Here is a 16,519-nt window from a genome sequence, read left to right as displayed (position 1 = left end):
GCCCAACTTTGCTTTGGTTCCTCCCACCCCCCAGGCCTCCACACTTACCACAGAACTTCCTGCCTCCTGAAGCTCTAATCCCAATCACAGTACTATAAACAAATATCGACTTCCAGCACCACCCCCCTGTCATTCCTAGACCAGCTACGCCCATGTTGCCCCCGTCCTGTTCTTCTAATCCCTTCACCATCAACTTTATACCAAGAACTAACTCCTCTGCATCAGTGAGGTATTCAGGGTTGGAATAGCCCTAATGGCGGTTGCAAACTGAGTTAAATTCTACTTAAGGATATATGTATTCTTATAGCTGATTCACATTGTTGTACTGCAGAAACCAACACAATATTATAAAGCAATTATCCTCCAGTTAAAAATTTTTAAAAAGGATACGTGTCAATATGCATACAATTGGCCAAAAATGTTTTTTAAATTAGCAATCATGTGCTGCTCAATGGACACTATATTGTTAAGAAAGGATTTTTGAGGGGCCTCCCTGGTGGTCCAGTGGCTAAGACTGCTCTCCCGATGCAGGGGACCTGCCTTCAATACCTGGCAGGGAAGTAGATTCCACATGCTGCAACTAAGAGTTTGCATGTGCAACTAAGAATTCTCATGCTTCAACTAAGAATTCACTTGCTGCAACTAAAGATCCCACATGCCACAGCTAAGACCTTGTGCAGCCGAATAAATAAATACCTTTTAAAAAGAAAGGATTAAGTAAACCCAATGTGGCCAGTCAAAGGGGTTTCCTCTGCAAAGGAAACACAGAGTCAGTGGAAGCAAGGGTGACCCTAGCATTGGATGACATCACTGGCTATGGTCCCCAGCCCCTCTAAGCTAAAGGCACCAAACCTTCCACCTGCCATTTCCTAGACAAAAGATCTATGTAGACATGTGGCTCAGCCCAGTTTCTGACCTCAAGCTATTCCCTAAGCCCTACCATGTAGACCCTGTCCCAGCACAGGAATCCTGCCCACATCCCTGGCCTGCAGGCACTCCAACCTCGAGGATGATGGGTCTCAAAGTTATGCCATGCACGACTTGCATCAGAATTCCTGGGTTGTTTCTTAAGAAAGCGAATTCTGAACCCCACCCACCCTAGACCTTCTGAACAAAATCTCTGGCAGTGGGACTGGGAATATAAATGTTACTAGGCTCTCCCAGCCCCCACCCATAATTGTTTTGCAAACCAAAGTTTAAGAATCACTGCCCTAGAGAGAGGTCACCTCATTTCCCAACTGAATTCCCCTTGGCTAACCCCAAGAAGGAGATTGGACTAAGATCCAGGTCAAGGAACTAACTGGTTGTGGTTCTGGGACAGATACGCCCTTGAAAGTCTTCCCTTCCTGTAGTTTCTTCTCATCTTCTGAGATCCAGACCTCCTAGAATTCCATGAGGCCTAAGGCTGCCCCCTACATTGGGAATTTGCGGGGCAGGAGTAGTACTCCTCCACCATTTCCCAACCTGGTGGGGATTCAGATGGAAGCAGGCCTTGTCCTGGCCTCTCAAGTCTTTCTCTAACTTAGCTGTTTAGACAGGGCCCCTGCAGCTTACATTCAAGTACCAGACTTCACTAGACCTAGGAGCTCTGAAACAGGATGTGATGGCAAAACCCTGTTAGTAACAAACAGTGTGCAATTCCTTGTTCTTATCTGCTACACACATGTAAATCTCATATACCTGGAGGGGTGCCTTCAGAGAAGGATTTGGAGGTTCATGGCCATCTCTCCTTCCACTCTAGAGAAATGACCAACAGTACTCTGCTGTCTCTCTTCAGGGCCTGGAGTCAGCTCCCTGAATTCTCATCTGCTCATTCAATATTTGCTCCAAACGAACAGACAGGCTGGAACCCAGGAGTTGCCCCCACCTGATTCTAAACACCATCAGACCTCAAAAGAACTGTCTCTGCCAAGCCCCTTGCCCAAGTTCACCACTCCTTAAGGATGCTGCACATGTACCCCTATGGGACTGAACGCCAGCCTTGTTTCTATAGAAGCAGCCCTCCCAGCCCTACTGGACCACTGCTGAGGCCTGTGCATGGCATCGATGGCCTCAGCCCATCCAAATTTATGACAGAAAGAGGGGCTTGTACTGACCTGCAAGGTCAGGCAGAATACACATCAGCCATCCATTTGCCGTTTTTGTCTTTTCTGAAGTTTTTGTCACTGAGAAAAGCAGGATTACAATTTTTTTCCTTCCAGATTGAGTTGGTGTAGTATATTCTGGTACCAAAATACTCAGAGCTTTGGGACTTTGAAATGGTAAAGATTCATGATATGTGAAACAGCATGATATACAAATGCATGGTCTTAATTACAGAAAAAATGATGCTTAGTTGCGAAAATACACAAATGAGACCTAGAAGGACACATCAAAGGACACATCGGTAAACCGATGGCGATTATGAATGACTTTGTTTTTAGCTTCTTGTGTTTTTTTATTTCCTGTTATACACATGTTAACTTTTAAGAAATAAATGTTATTTTAAAAACCTTAAAACAACAGCATCAGTCACAGCAAATGCTTGTGGCCAGAATTCAGCAATGATTCAGTCACAAAGATATAATGGAAGTTCTTATTTTGGCTGCCCAACATCATTCCTAATCATTTTAGGAGGAGTACTCAGATTTTCCTTTGAGGAACTATCCCTCCTCCAATACCAGTCTGGGAGGGTTGTATGGAACTAGTCCCACCTCTTAGACTAAGGTTAGCATAGTCCATATGTCTTCCAAGCCACAGTGCCTGGGTCACAGATGGGCACACGAAGAAGCCAGTTCAATTGAAACCAATTCCAGAACTTTCTCCAGAATTATTGGGAAAGAGAAACTCTCTTCCCAGTGGGGCTGCTGAGCTGAGAGAAATAAAAATTCTGAGAGGCTAGAGACCTTCTTGCTTCCATGTGTGAAGACCCCCTGAGAGAGAGACCAACACAAAGGAGAGAAGAAACAAGAGACAGTGAAACTTGAGTCCTGATGACATTACTTGAGCACAATGATCCAACTAAGCCTGAAACCAATACCCTTGCACTTTCAAATCATGTGTGGAAATAAATTTTTTTTTATGTGCTTCAACCAGTCTGAACTGAGTATTTGCCATTTGCAATGCAGAATCCTGACAGACACAACTGGACAAGAGAAATCCTGAATAACAACAGGACCAAATGCTAAAGAAGATTGTATAACAAGTGCCCAGAAAAAGAAACATTAAAGTACTCTCAACATTACTACACACGGCCCTTCACAGTCTGATCTGTGTACTCTGCTTCCCCATCCCATAGGTAGCAGTTTCCAACATGTCCCTCTGTTTACATCAAGACTCTGGGTTACAAACAGGACTCTCTACATTCTACAGGGCCTTTTTTTTAATTATTAATTTTATTTATTTATTTACTTGTCTGTGCTGGGTCTTCACTGGTGCTTAGGGCCTTCAGTAGTTGCTGCATGGACTTCGTAGTCGTGGTGCACAGGATTAGTTGCCCCGTGGCATGTGGAATCTTCCTGGAGCAGGGATCAAACCCGAGTCTCCTTGCATTGGTAAGCAGATTCTCAAATACTGGATCACCAGGGAAGTCCCATAGAGCCTATTTTTACTGTGCCTTTTCCCTCTATCAGATTCTTAAGGATCTTGGAGGCAGGGGTTGGATTTTATTTCTCTCTCAATTCTTATTTACTGGCCTATTGTTGGATGGATGGAGGAAAAGGAAACTACATACGCAGTCCTATACTTGGTCCTGTAGGCCAAGTGAACTCCCCTCGTCTCCAAACCCACGTTTCTCCTCTAACTGCCATGAGAATAAATAACAATAATCTTCAAGACTTATTGATGGGAGCAAGGTATGTGTGTGAAGAGCTATGTTTTCTAGTGAGTCTCCAAATTGGGACTCCAGTCCCACGGTGTTTATCCTAAGCCCGGCTACCCAAGATTTTATACTACAAAGCATGGTGATTGTTTTTCACCTTAATTTGCTTTTCACATCTTTCATCTCTTTGCCCAAAGGTTCCCCTGGCTTCCCCTTAAAAAACGCCACTTCCCTCACAACCCTCTTCAGTGAGATCTGCTCTGATTCTCACTTCCCTTGGGCTGAGAGCAGAGTCAGCATTTGTGCTTGCTGTCTACTGCCACATCCTGACTAGACTGTTGCCCTGGAGGCTCCTTGTCACCCTCTTTTCCCAAACATTTTCCATCTCAGCCCCCTAGATCCCCATGCTGGTTTCTTACAGCCTTCATGCTATTTTCCAGAAATCGAGGCTCAGCCTCTGCTTTGTGAAATTTTTCTGAGCACTCCCTGGCTCTGACCACTTAAAAACATGCAGACTGGTCCCAATCCTCACCCCAGGGTGATCAAATGTTGAGACTTCCCCAGTCCTAAAAGTTATCCGTCTTGTGATAGGGCAAAGATGACTATACGCGTGCTCCAGACTCCTCCCACCACAAGTTGCCGAAGAGGAATATGGGCCTCCAAGACTGTTCTTTGGGCTTTTATGACACAGAATCCAGGGGAAATGGGGAGGGTGAAAGATGTTCCAGCTGCAGATGGAGAGGAATTTTGAAGCAAGAGGTGAAGGAGAAGTTCCCTCAGGCCGGGCTACCCTCAGGGCCACCCAGATGTGGTCAGATTTGGGATGGACCTCCAGCTGCCCTTGCCAAGCCTTGAGCCCTGACATGGATTGCTACAGTCCCTAGGGAAATGAGGGCCTATTTCTAACTGGTCTGCCCAGATAAGACATTTTTAAAATTCATACAAAGATCTCCAAAAAGCCAACAGATATCAGATATGTGGATAAGAGAGGGGAACGGGTATGGTGTGTGTCTCCCTCAAAGTGTTTGGAAAAGAAGTTCAGAATTTGAGTTGACTTTGATATTACTTGTTCTGTTTCTGGGCTCTGCCCCGCAATGGAGTGGCATGGGTGGGTGAAGGATTGAAAGAGTTAAACTGCCTTCTCTTTCTCTTTCCAATCTTGAAGCTCAGAGAAGTGGAGTTTGTCTTCCAGTCCCCAAGCCTTGTTTTCTTCTTCCCCTTCTCGCCGACCAATGGCACCCTCTTCCTTGTTGTCTGGCTGCCCTGAGGGCCCTCAGAGAGGACTCTGAATGTCTCTTGAAACTGTCTCCTTATCCCCACTGCCTTAGCCTTAATTCCAACCTAATCTCTACCTGTAATCTCTGCTGTCACCTGAGGGTGCCCCTAGGTCAGGACCTCCACATCACAGCCCAGAGGGTTATTTTAACAGAGAGACTGGATCACTGTCTCACTTTCCTAATTAAAACTCTTCCCTGGCCTCCTACTTCCTGCAAGGTACATTCCAAACTTTTGATCCTAACCCAACAAACCTTTCACCCCTTCCCATCTCTCTCGGCCTTATTGGCCCTTGAAATATTCTTCACTCCAACCCGACCCTTCTTCCTGTGGTCTTATGCTTAGGCCTGCATGATAACTGTAACCTCTAACCCGCCCCTATCTCTGTGTTCACCCATCTGTTCTCTACATCTGCATCTGTATTCCTGCCCTGCAGACAGGCTCCTCTGGACCATTTAGCTGATGAATGGATAAAGAAGAGGTGACAGATAGATACAACGGAATATTACTCAACCATGAAAAGAACTGATATTGGGTCATTTGCAGAGATGTGGTTAGATGTAGCTAAAGTCCGTCACATAGAGTGTAGTAAGTCAGAAGGGGAAAAACAATCATATATTAACACATATATGTGGAATCTTTGTTGCTTTGTTTGTGTGCTGGGTCCACCGACCTCACCTTCCTGGAATTATTCATGAGACATAAACCCTCCCCTAATCCCCCCAACACCAAAATGCCCTTTATATGCCAGCTCTCTGCAAGTCTGAGCTTGCTCCACATGACATATGATCTCTTGACAACAGTCAGCCTTACTTGACCCCAGACCTGAGTCATTATATGCAAAATTGCTGATGGTTACTTTTTATAGATCTCTGAGTGTCTCCTCAGAAAAAGGCCATGATGCAACTTTTGGTTTGATTGTGTTTTAGAGTCATAACAGTATCAGCACTCCTGCGATTATTGTAGCCTTTCCAAAAATGTTACATGTATTAAAAGGATAAAAGAATCCTTACAGCTGACAGAGGATATGTAGGTTGGCTAAGAGATATTCTTTCATAACAAGTGAAATTTATCTTTTTATACAGAAATGGCCTCTCTGAAAGAGCTTGAGAGGGCTTATACTAAAGCAGCAGAGGTGTTATAAAACACAAACTAACACAAAAAATAAGAAGATAAGAACTAAGGGATCAAAGTAGGAAAAGACTATATCACTGAAACCTAGGCTAAGGAAACCTAATGCATTGAGCTTCCTGACAGTCAAAGCAAATCCAGAAGTGTAACAAGTTGCTTAATTTAAAAGTAAGCCAGGATCTGTTATCTTTATTTAATGGAAATGTACTTTTCCTTTTGTCCAGTTAGCCCTATTCTTTCTAGAAAATGCTCTTCCTCCCACCCAGGTTCTACTCCAATCATGTGGTTAAAATAGAAGCTCTCACCATTTTACTGACCTCTCTGTCTCTTTCGTCACACACACAGGCACACACACACGCACACACACAGGCGCGACACACAGACACACACACACACACACACCTGTCTGTCCATCAGTGGACTCCTGAGCTGAGCTGCGCTGATGTCCTGCCCCATGTCCCTGCCAGTGATTACTCTCAGATTGGGTAATTGAATGGAGCTGGGTCAATCAGCCTTTCTTGGGGACTTTCCAACTGCAGCTACCCCTCAGCGCTCTCTGGAACAGAAACTGAGAGAAGTGAGATTCAGAGCTGCCAACAGGCAAATTCTGCATCGTGAGGCTGTGGTGCACCTGAGCAGCCCCACCTGAGCACCAAGTGAGGGTGGAAGGGAGCTCCCTGACTGCCTCCAAGGCCTTGTTCCTCTTCCTCCTGGGCTCTGCTGCCTCCCGGCCCTTCCTATGCTTTGGTTATGTGACCAAACACCTTCCTCTTTTGCCTAAGCTGGTTGACTTTGAGTTTCTATCCCTCACAGCCCAGAGGATGCTGACCACTGTAGAACACTGAGCAATGGCATGGATGGTGAGCTCCAAGGTGGTTCTATCAAAAACACAGATATTCTGCATCTGGCCCTCTCATCTCAGGGGCTGTTTGGTGTTTACTATATTAGAATCTAGCTCTGTAAAGGCATTTTCTTAGAGGGACAGTTACATATCTGTGTATTTGATTCAGAGATAAATGTCAGAACTTGAGATGTAAATGACGAAATTATTTTTCTGTTGTGTTTTAGTTGAATGCTAAATGGAACATTATTCAAAACTGGAGAAGAATATTTTTTTCTCTTCCTGATTGAAAGAAGATCCCTATGCCCTAGATGCTAGGGTGGAAATGACAGAGATGACATTTTATTGAGAATTCAAAAGACCTGATTGCACTCTGCCCTGAGACAGCAACCCCTGGCAGCATCTTCCAAAGGTCTGCAGAAGTCACTCTGTGGGCACGGCACATCTGTGCACAGAGGGTCACATGAGTGGCCTGTCAAATCCACAATGTTCTGAAGCATTTTGGACTTCCTAACTGCTCCTTCTAGTTTTTCCTGTGGTGACCACGCTTTATCATCCTTCCCTTTTCTGAAGTTGTGCAACAGACTCCTGACTCTCAGTACTTCCTGCTCTGACCAGGATGCCACTTAATCAGTGACAGAACCTGCAGGAGGAATATCAAGTTTTTATTCATGTCAAACATTTACAGGGTGTCTGCTTCTGCAGCAGCAGCTCATCCCACTTTCAAGCTGATTCCAATTCCATATAAGATGGATGATGCCTTCACGCCACACATTCTCACAGGTATGTACAGTTGCGGTTGTTGTTCAGTTGCTCAGGCATGTCTGATTCTTTGTGACCCCAAGAACTGCAGCACACCAGGCTTCCATGTCCTTCACATCTCCCAGAGCTTGCTCAAACTCAAGTCCATTGAGTCGGTGATACCTTCCAACCATCTCATCCTCTGTCATCCCCTTCTCCTCCTGCCTTCAATCATTCCCAGAATCAGGGTTTTTTCTAATGAGTCGGCTCTTGGCATCCAGTGGCCAACGTATTGGAGCTTCAGCTTCAACATCAGTCCTTCCAATGAATATTCAGGACTGAGTTCCTTTAGGATTGACTGGTTGGATTTCCTTGCAGTCCAAGGCACTCTCAAGAGTCTTCTCCAACACCACAGTTCAAAACCATCAGTTCTTCAGCATTCAGCCTACTTTTTAGTATGCAAAGGACTACCTACAATTTGGAGGGAAAGGAGGAATAAAAATGCTAGTAATGGTCCTCTTCTCTTCTAAGATCTCAGAAGCTTTATTTCTGATGCATATGTGACAACAGCAGTGAAATTCCCTAATACTTGTTTAGCTCATATTACTTTAAGCCTTGTTCTCTAATGTAGGCCTGTCACATAGTAGCTGCATGTAAAGAATCCTTGGCATTTGTTGGCTGCCCGACACCTGAAACCCTCCCTAGGTGTGGCACAACTCTGTTTGAAGATGGTATGTGGCACAGAAGCCACTTCCCTATCCAGAAGCTACAAAAGCCTGATGCTCACTTTCCCAGCTTCTGTCACAGCTAACAATCTAATGTGTCTAACTCAGACTTGACCAGTCAGATAAACCAACCCCAGGCTCTGAACTGGGAGCTGGTAACACAAAGAGGCAGAAACAGAGAACCTATTCTGGTAGAAGCAGCAGAAATAGCAGCAGTCTCCGGTTTCCCAAGACAGCAGTGGAGTCGCGCCAGGGGCCACAGCTGTGCTAGCGTTGGCTTCCAAGTCTTCCTCACCACGGGTTTGAAGTGGCTTTAGGCTCTGGTCCTGGACACTGCCTGGCCTCCCTTGATGCTGTCTGTTTTCTGAGTTTGGTACTCCAGCCTTCGGGAGGAGTTACCTACATAAATCCCTTCCCAAAAGAGTTAATTGATTTCTATTCCTTGGAACTAAGAAATCTGACTTATTGCCAGGAATACAATATTGAGAGAAATAGATTTACAAATGAATCCATTTTATTATGTGTATTTCAGACTAACTCACCAGGAGAGGTCAATGCAAATCATTAGCCTCACTGTGTTGTTGATAATTTGCTGAGCCTCAGAGAAGCCAAACAATTTCTCCAATATGGCACAGCCAAGAAGTGGCAGGGGAAGGACTCAAATGCCAGTGGCAGAACCTTGAGATGGTGTTCTTTCCACTCTGTCAGCACTTACTGATTCCAGCCCCAGCGCTGTCCCACAGGGACTGAAGTCCTGTGCTTTCAAAGCATAGTGTCTCTTTACCTCACACCCTGACCTGCATATTTATTTCTTACTTAGCCCTTTGACCCAGGCCAGTACCCTCGGGCATGCTGGGTCTCTGCTACCAGGATCTGTCAGCTCAGCCCCCAGACTCAAATTGGGTGAGCATTCCTACTGTATCCTGCCTATGCCTGTGTGTGTATGCACACAAAGGCAGTCATTTTTACATCTTCTTGTCATTTTCAGCTTATGTGGACCACACTAGTGCATGGCAGGGAGAGGGAGTTAATGGTCTTTCACAGGCAATGTCCTAACAGCCATATTTCTGCCCAGTGGAGAGGTCTATCTTCAGTTTGGGTCCCAATATGGAAACCATTCTTCCTATCGAAGTGAATCCCCTGGAGGGTGAAATGGAGACAAAAGCTATCAACGTGTTGTTATTTAATTGCCATTATTTTGAAGATTAAATCAAATAAAAACGATCCAACAAAGTTCTTGGCATGCAATAAATACTCAAAAAATGTTAGTTTTCCATTTCCAAACTGTGAAAAGTACTTAATGTGTATTCATGCTTAGTCACTAAGTTGTATATGTTACCCCATGGACTGTAGCCCACCAGACTCCTCTGTCCATGGGATTATTCTGGCAAGAATACTGGAGTGGGTTGTCATTTCCTCCTCCAGGGGATCTCCCCAACTCAGGGATCGAACCTGCACGTCTTAAGTCTCCTGTATTGGCGGGCAGATTCTTTGCCACTGAGCCATCTGGGAAGCCCTACGTACTTAATACAAGGTATTTATTACCACGTACTTTATAAAAAAAAAATTTTGAAAGCAACCTATATTCATAATGAATGATTTTCATATTATGCATCTGTTAAAAACGGTAGCTAAATAAATAAATAGTATTTATGAAAACTATGGAACACTATAGGCTAATGATAACAAGAAAAAAGGGTGCAAAGCAAGATGCAGGTTATATGGAAACCATGTTTACAAGTATAAGTATGTAATATAAGCATAAATTCATTGGAAAAGACCCTGATGCTGGGAAAGATTGCGGACAGGAGGGAGAAAGGGACAAAGGAGAATGAGATGGTTGAATGGCATCACCGAGTCAATGGACACAAGTTTGAGTAAACTCTGGGAGACAGTGAAATACAGGGAAACCTGGTATGCTGCAGTCCATAGGATCACAAAGAGTCAGACACAACTGAGTGACTGAACAACAACAAATAAGTATAAAATATGCCGGAAAAAAGGTGGAAGAACCACCCCCAAAATGAAAATTAACTTTATCAAAAAATCTCCTAACCCCTTACTGCAAAATCTTGCAGCCAGATGTGCTCTGGCGTTCAGAATTGTTTGGCTTTTACCATATCATGAATACTACATAGCACCTCCAACACTCCTCAGTTCAACACATTAGCACGCACCTCAGCAGTGAATATATGAATAGTGTCTTAAGGAAAATAAAGAGTCTAAGTAGCCTCCTCTCAGTTCAGAAGCTGTCTCTTCACCAGGTGAGTGGAGTTCCAGTTAGATTTGGTGATCAAATAAATTATGGAAAACTTTCCCATTTTTAGCACTTTGGGGATTTTGAAATTGCAGGTAAGAGACTATAGATCTATAGTACTTAATTATTAACCACCATAATGGTTCTGCCAAAAGGAGAATATCAAAGGTGTAAAATATACAACCCAATGCTAGAAGTACAATTATCAGTTCATTTGAGTTCAGCAGCAGTGCCCAGTGTGCCAGTAGCAATCCTCGATGTTTTTGCCATTAGCCAGATTTTAAATCCAGACTCAGACGGCTGTAACTCATCTTTGTTTATTCTATCACCTGCATTTGCTGGCTCCTTTCTAGACAGTTTACATTATTATGGAGAAAACGCCAAGAATTACATCTAAACAGAGCTTAAGAGTAAGCCCAGTTTACCCTTGACCCCCTTTCTGCCATCCAGTAATTGGCTAATATAGAATAATTATTAATAAACTATACCCACAATACTCTTCCCATTCCTGGCCTTGAGCTTGATTTTTGTAGCTAGTGAGTAAAGTCCCCTTATCACAGCCTCAGGGAACCAGACCCACAGACTTGAAGTACTGAGGTACAAGGCAGGGGCCAAGTCCAGGCAGAGATTTCAGGCATCAGCAGCAACAAATGAGCTTGCTGTTGATAGCCTCAGCCTGGAAGATTATATATTCACATAGGAAGAGTGGCTCATCACGTAGGACTAAGGGTAGCCTGACAACCCCTACCTACATCACTGGTACTTTCCTCCCTCTGCCAATCCTGGGAATCACAACACGATTGCCCTCATGGGTCAACCTCAGAATTTGCCATATTCTGCAGTGAGATGCTCACCTGCAAATGGGCAGAACCACTGGCTTAAATGGAGATCATTCCATAAGTGTGGCCTGGTATGCAGGATGCACAAGCCCTTCTAACGACTTTGATTTGGGGAACTGTCCAGAAGCAAACCAAATGGCAGCTTAGTAGCAATCTTATAAAAGACACTAGAGGTCTTATAAAAGTTTTGAAAACATTGTTATAAATGTTAAACCTGTACTTCCCTAATTTTTTCTGAGCTTTATTCTCCCTCACCCTTTTCTCAGCCTCAACTCTACTCTAGTGTTTTCCCAGCTTCCTCATTCCACTCTAGACTTTTAAATAGGCCCCCAAAGGGAACTACATTGTCTGAGTTACTAATATAGTCCCTATTTACAGCCACTGTGTTTACACAAGCAGCTAGACAGTGGCTGGGCAGCAGGTTCAGAGAAGCTGTTTGAGATAATGGGAGTGAGAAAGATGCTGGGGGTGGATAGAACTGACAGGTCTTCTGATGCACTGGACCACATGAAACATAACCATGGAGAGGCTGTGAGCAAAAAATACCCCGAAAACTAAGCAAATGGAAAAAAAAAGAGTGAGTTATTAACTTCAGCAAAGACAAAAAGTTTTATAAGAAAGAAAATGTAACCTTAACATACAATTTGGCTCAACAGAAAACAATGTGTTCATGGGTATAATGTACACTTTTAATACAAATATATCAAAAATGTGATAGTATTATACTGAGAGATTATAGGTAAGGGAGATGGGTTTAAGTGCTAAATCCTTATCAAACATGCCTGAAAATTAATGAATGATGTCTAACATTGAAAAATGAAAGAGCAATAAAAGAATAGTTTTATAGAAATATAAATATCAGAAGAAACAGTAACAGCTAAACATCGAAAATGGTGGATTCTAGTGATCAGGACTGACAGGTGGAGGAAGTGAAGAGGAATTTTTGGTTTTCATTATTAGCTTTTAAATACTGTTCGACTTTTTGTTAAGTATTTGCATGTAGTATTTTGATTAAAATAATTTTTTATAAAAGTAAATTTTATTTGAAAGGCTATGAAATGATGGTTCACAGAAAATCCCATGGATGGAGGAACCTGACATGCTACAGTCCATGGGATCTCAGGGTGTTGGGCACAACTGAGCACAAAAAAACTGCAGATGACCCTTAAACATATGAAAATATATATGGGCTTCCCTGATGGCTCTGTGGTAAAGAATCCGCCTACCAGTGCAGGAGACATGGGTTCCATCCCCGGTCCGGGAAGACCCCACATACCAAGAAGCAATTAAGCCTGTGCACCACAACTGCTGAGCCTGCGCTCTAGAGCCCAGGACCGCAATTACTGAAGCTCGTGCACCCAAGAGCTCGTGCTCCTCAGCAAGAGAAGCCACCACAATGAGAAGTCTGCATACCACAGCCATAGGGTAGTCCCCACTCTCCCCAGCGAGAGAAAAGCTCATGCAGCAATGACGACTCTGCACAGCAAAAAACTAAATGATTCATTGAAAAAAATTTCAAAAACATACCCCAAAAAACCAGATATTTGACCTTATCAAAATTGAGACATGCAAACTAAAACTACCTTGAGATACTATTTCTCATCTATCAGATTGGGAAAAACCCCAAAGTTAGATGCTATCCTGTTCTGGGAAGGTTGTAGGGAGCTCAAAATTATTGAACCCCTTTTAAGAAGAATTTGGCAATAGCCAGTAAACTGCAGCTGCATTTCTCTTTGACTCAGCAAACTCTCATCTAGAAAGGCTCCCCCAGACATTCCTACATGCATATGAAAGGACATAAAAGATTATTCATTATTACATTGTTTATAATAGCAAACAATTAGAAACAATCCAAATGTCTGTCGATAGAGGATTGGTTAAATAAACGATGGCTCCATCACTAAGTGGAAAATATTTGTATTCTCAATGAAGAAGAAAAAAAAAACCTACAAAAATTTATAACCAGCTTCAGGCCCTCCAGAGCTCAGGGGGCTATGTCAGAAGCCTCTCAGACAGAGCAGACTCTCTGCCCTTCCAAAGCCTGACCGTAAGAGGAACTTGGCTCCCAGGCCCTTTCAAAATCTTAGAAACAAGCCAGGCAGTGAGGGAGTGCAAGACTTGATGTCAGTGTTGGGTCCCAACCTCACTTGGGCACTGTGTTAACTGAGACACTCCAAGCTTGGGTTCCTCATCAAGAATTGGGGAGAAAATTCCCCACATCCGGGCGGCTGTCATGAGGATTAAGTGGGACTGTATGTGACACAGGGGGCACAGGGCTTTACCTACAATAAGTGGTCAACAACACAAGTTATTTTAAACAGTAGCACCGGAAAAAAAGAATCCTGTCTCCAGGATTGCATTCATTATAGGGGGACAGTCACCCTGGAAATACCAAGATAAGAATCAAAAAAAGAATGGAAGGAATTCCCCTTCATGACCAGGCAGTTTGGGAAGAGACTTGTCATCCACTGGCAGACACATTCACCACGTGGCTGCCTCCAGCTTTTCGTTGCCCTATGGCTGTTTCTGGGGCTGACACACATGTTCCCGCATGCACGCTCCCTAAGTATTCTAGATCATCAGGCTCAGAAGGACCTGAACCCAAACACCTTCTGTTTGGACTGAGAAACCCCAGGACTAGAGAAACCAGTACGCAAAAACACATAGCTGGCAGTCCTATTTCGTAGCCAGGTCGAGCACCTAATGGAACTGGTAATCAGGTACTTGTTTTATGATAGCAGTTTTCTAGTGACTCAAAGCAAAAAGAATAAACCTGAAAGTGAGTGCTCAGCACATACATAGGCTAAATTGACTTTCATTCATTTCTGAAAGGGGTTGTGATCAGTGTGAAAGCATATGATCGATACTGGTGGAGTAAGTAATGTGTTTATATATGTCAACCCAGCCTTATAGCTGTGCCTACATGTTACCTTTTACATGCTTCTTGTGGAGTAAAGCCTCCAATTGAGGGGCAGTTTGTATTGCAATAAAAACAAAAATTTCTAGAATGTCCCCAATCTGTGCTCCAGCAATGACTAGATATGTCATGCTGGGTTTTCATTTCCTCATCTGTAAAAGGGCATATCAGGCACTTTCATCATGCTGTTGCAAAAATAAAATCAGATAATTGTCGGCTTGGCACATAGAGACCCTACTTCCTACAAACCCAGATATCCCCTTGCCTGGTCTACATACGGGACCTGATCAGTTTCACAACAGCATGTAGACCTTGCTCTTTGAATTCCAAAGATTTTCCCCTAAGCATCTCAAAAAATAAAATAAAATACCTTCCATGATATTTACATAAGTAAATAGCTTTTCATTTCCTCAGCCAGAACCAAGAGTTAAGAAGAATCTTGATAAGAAGAATTACAATTTTTATTTCTTTTCAAGTTCCCCAAATAACCTTTGCATCCGCATTTCCCTTGGGAACTGGTTCCCACCATGTCTACATTGATCTGAAAAACTCTGGATCCAGCCAAATTCACAAGGTTCCTGATTCTCCCACATTCCTTCCCCCAAGAATTTGCTCACTACATGGTTCTTAGCTGAAATAGACTGAGGTGAAGAATTTCAACAGAGATATATCAAGCATTTACTAAATTCTCAGCACTGTGTGAAACTCTTCCCTCTCACATTTAATTATGATAATAATCCTGAGAGATAAGCATCAGTGTTCCCATCTTACAGATGACAAAACAGGAACTCAGAGCATTAAATTACTTGCCTAAAGTCCAGGCTCAGGAAGGGGCAGGGTGGGTTGGAACCCCGATCTCTAAGTTTGTTTTAACTAGGCGTCTCTAACTTCTAAAGCACCTTTGTAACTGCTTTCCCTTCCCACCCCACTCCCTACACAACAACAGAAGCCCCTGCTTTTCAGTAAGTCATTGGCTAACTTTAAGAGTAGCCACATCATTTTCTCCATATCTGTTGCTGAACAAAGACAGCATTATGTTTCCAGTACAGTAGTCAGGTACTGGGGGGAAAAAAATCCCATAACTTCAGTAATTTTCCACCCTCTGGACTAATACATATACACATTAAAGCTCACCATAAGGTATAAACATTGCTTTGAAATGATGCAAGCTCTCTTTTAGTAAGACTTAAATTCTAAACTCTAAGGTTTAATAGCTTCCTTTTTTGTACATATTTTTAATAGACACGCAAACCTAAACAAATAGACAAACCGTCAATACAACAGCCAACCAGTTCAATCGGGCTGTCGCATCAATTCAGATTTCCCTTACGACCTGCACCCGATTTGACTCTGGTCCTAGGCTGCTGACCTGAAATAGTTGCTGGCTGCGGCAAGCACCACGCGGTGGCAGGAGAATTCCTGGATGTCCACACACAAGATGACGTCGGTCAAAGCGTTTTCCACCCGCAGGGTCTCCAGGCCATTCTGCAGAATTAAGGAGAGTCCTGTGTCATCAAATTTTACTTTATCCCCATTTAAGATTTCTACCAGGTCTCCCCTTTTCTCGGGGGGCTCATCTGTAGACAGTGCCAAGGGCCCTTCCAAACTCTTCTCTACCACGTCGTCCATGGTCCAGGTGCCCCTTTGTCCTGCCATCAACACTCAGACTGAAGGAGCGCCCAAGTTTCAGGCAGGTCACATTGCAGAAGCTGGGCGGATTTCCTGTGCAGGGCCCTCCACTTATCACCAGCTGTCACACACACAGAACAGGAAGTCTCGCACTTTCTCATCCTGTTACTACAAACGCCAGTAACTTCTATTCTTCTTCTTTCTGCAATCATCACAAGGTTAGAAATTACTTAGAAGGGTGTGTAGGAAGGGGCTCCATAGAAAAGGAGTGGCTTCTCAGAGTCTTTTATTAGTGCCGTGTGGCTATTCTGGTCCACCTCCCCCATCATATCCGTGATCAGGAAGCCTCTGGTTCTGGTCATTAC

The 16,519-nt window shown here is 43.6% G+C and overlaps 1 protein-coding gene across 1 annotated transcript in view; it reads right to left on the bottom strand.

Annotated features, from left to right (window-relative positions):
* The window catches only part of KLHL6 (kelch like family member 6), a 52,910-nt gene extending 36,729 nt beyond the window's left edge, over window positions 1–16,181 (bottom strand). Inside the window, exon 1 of the mRNA XM_052646661.1 lies at window positions 15,895–16,181. Within this exon, the coding sequence (XP_052502621.1) occupies window positions 15,895–16,181 (287 nt within the window). The remainder of the gene's footprint in view (window positions 1–15,894) is intronic.
* Between the last annotated feature and the right edge of the window lie 338 nt (window positions 16,182–16,519).

Source organism: Budorcas taxicolor, chromosome 1 (genome assembly GCF_023091745.1).
Source record: "Budorcas taxicolor isolate Tak-1 chromosome 1, Takin1.1, whole genome shotgun sequence".
Taxonomy (NCBI): domain Eukaryota; kingdom Metazoa; phylum Chordata; class Mammalia; order Artiodactyla; family Bovidae; genus Budorcas; species Budorcas taxicolor.
The sequence above is the reverse complement of the archived record's forward strand: the minus strand, read 5'-3'. Positions and strand labels throughout refer to the sequence as shown.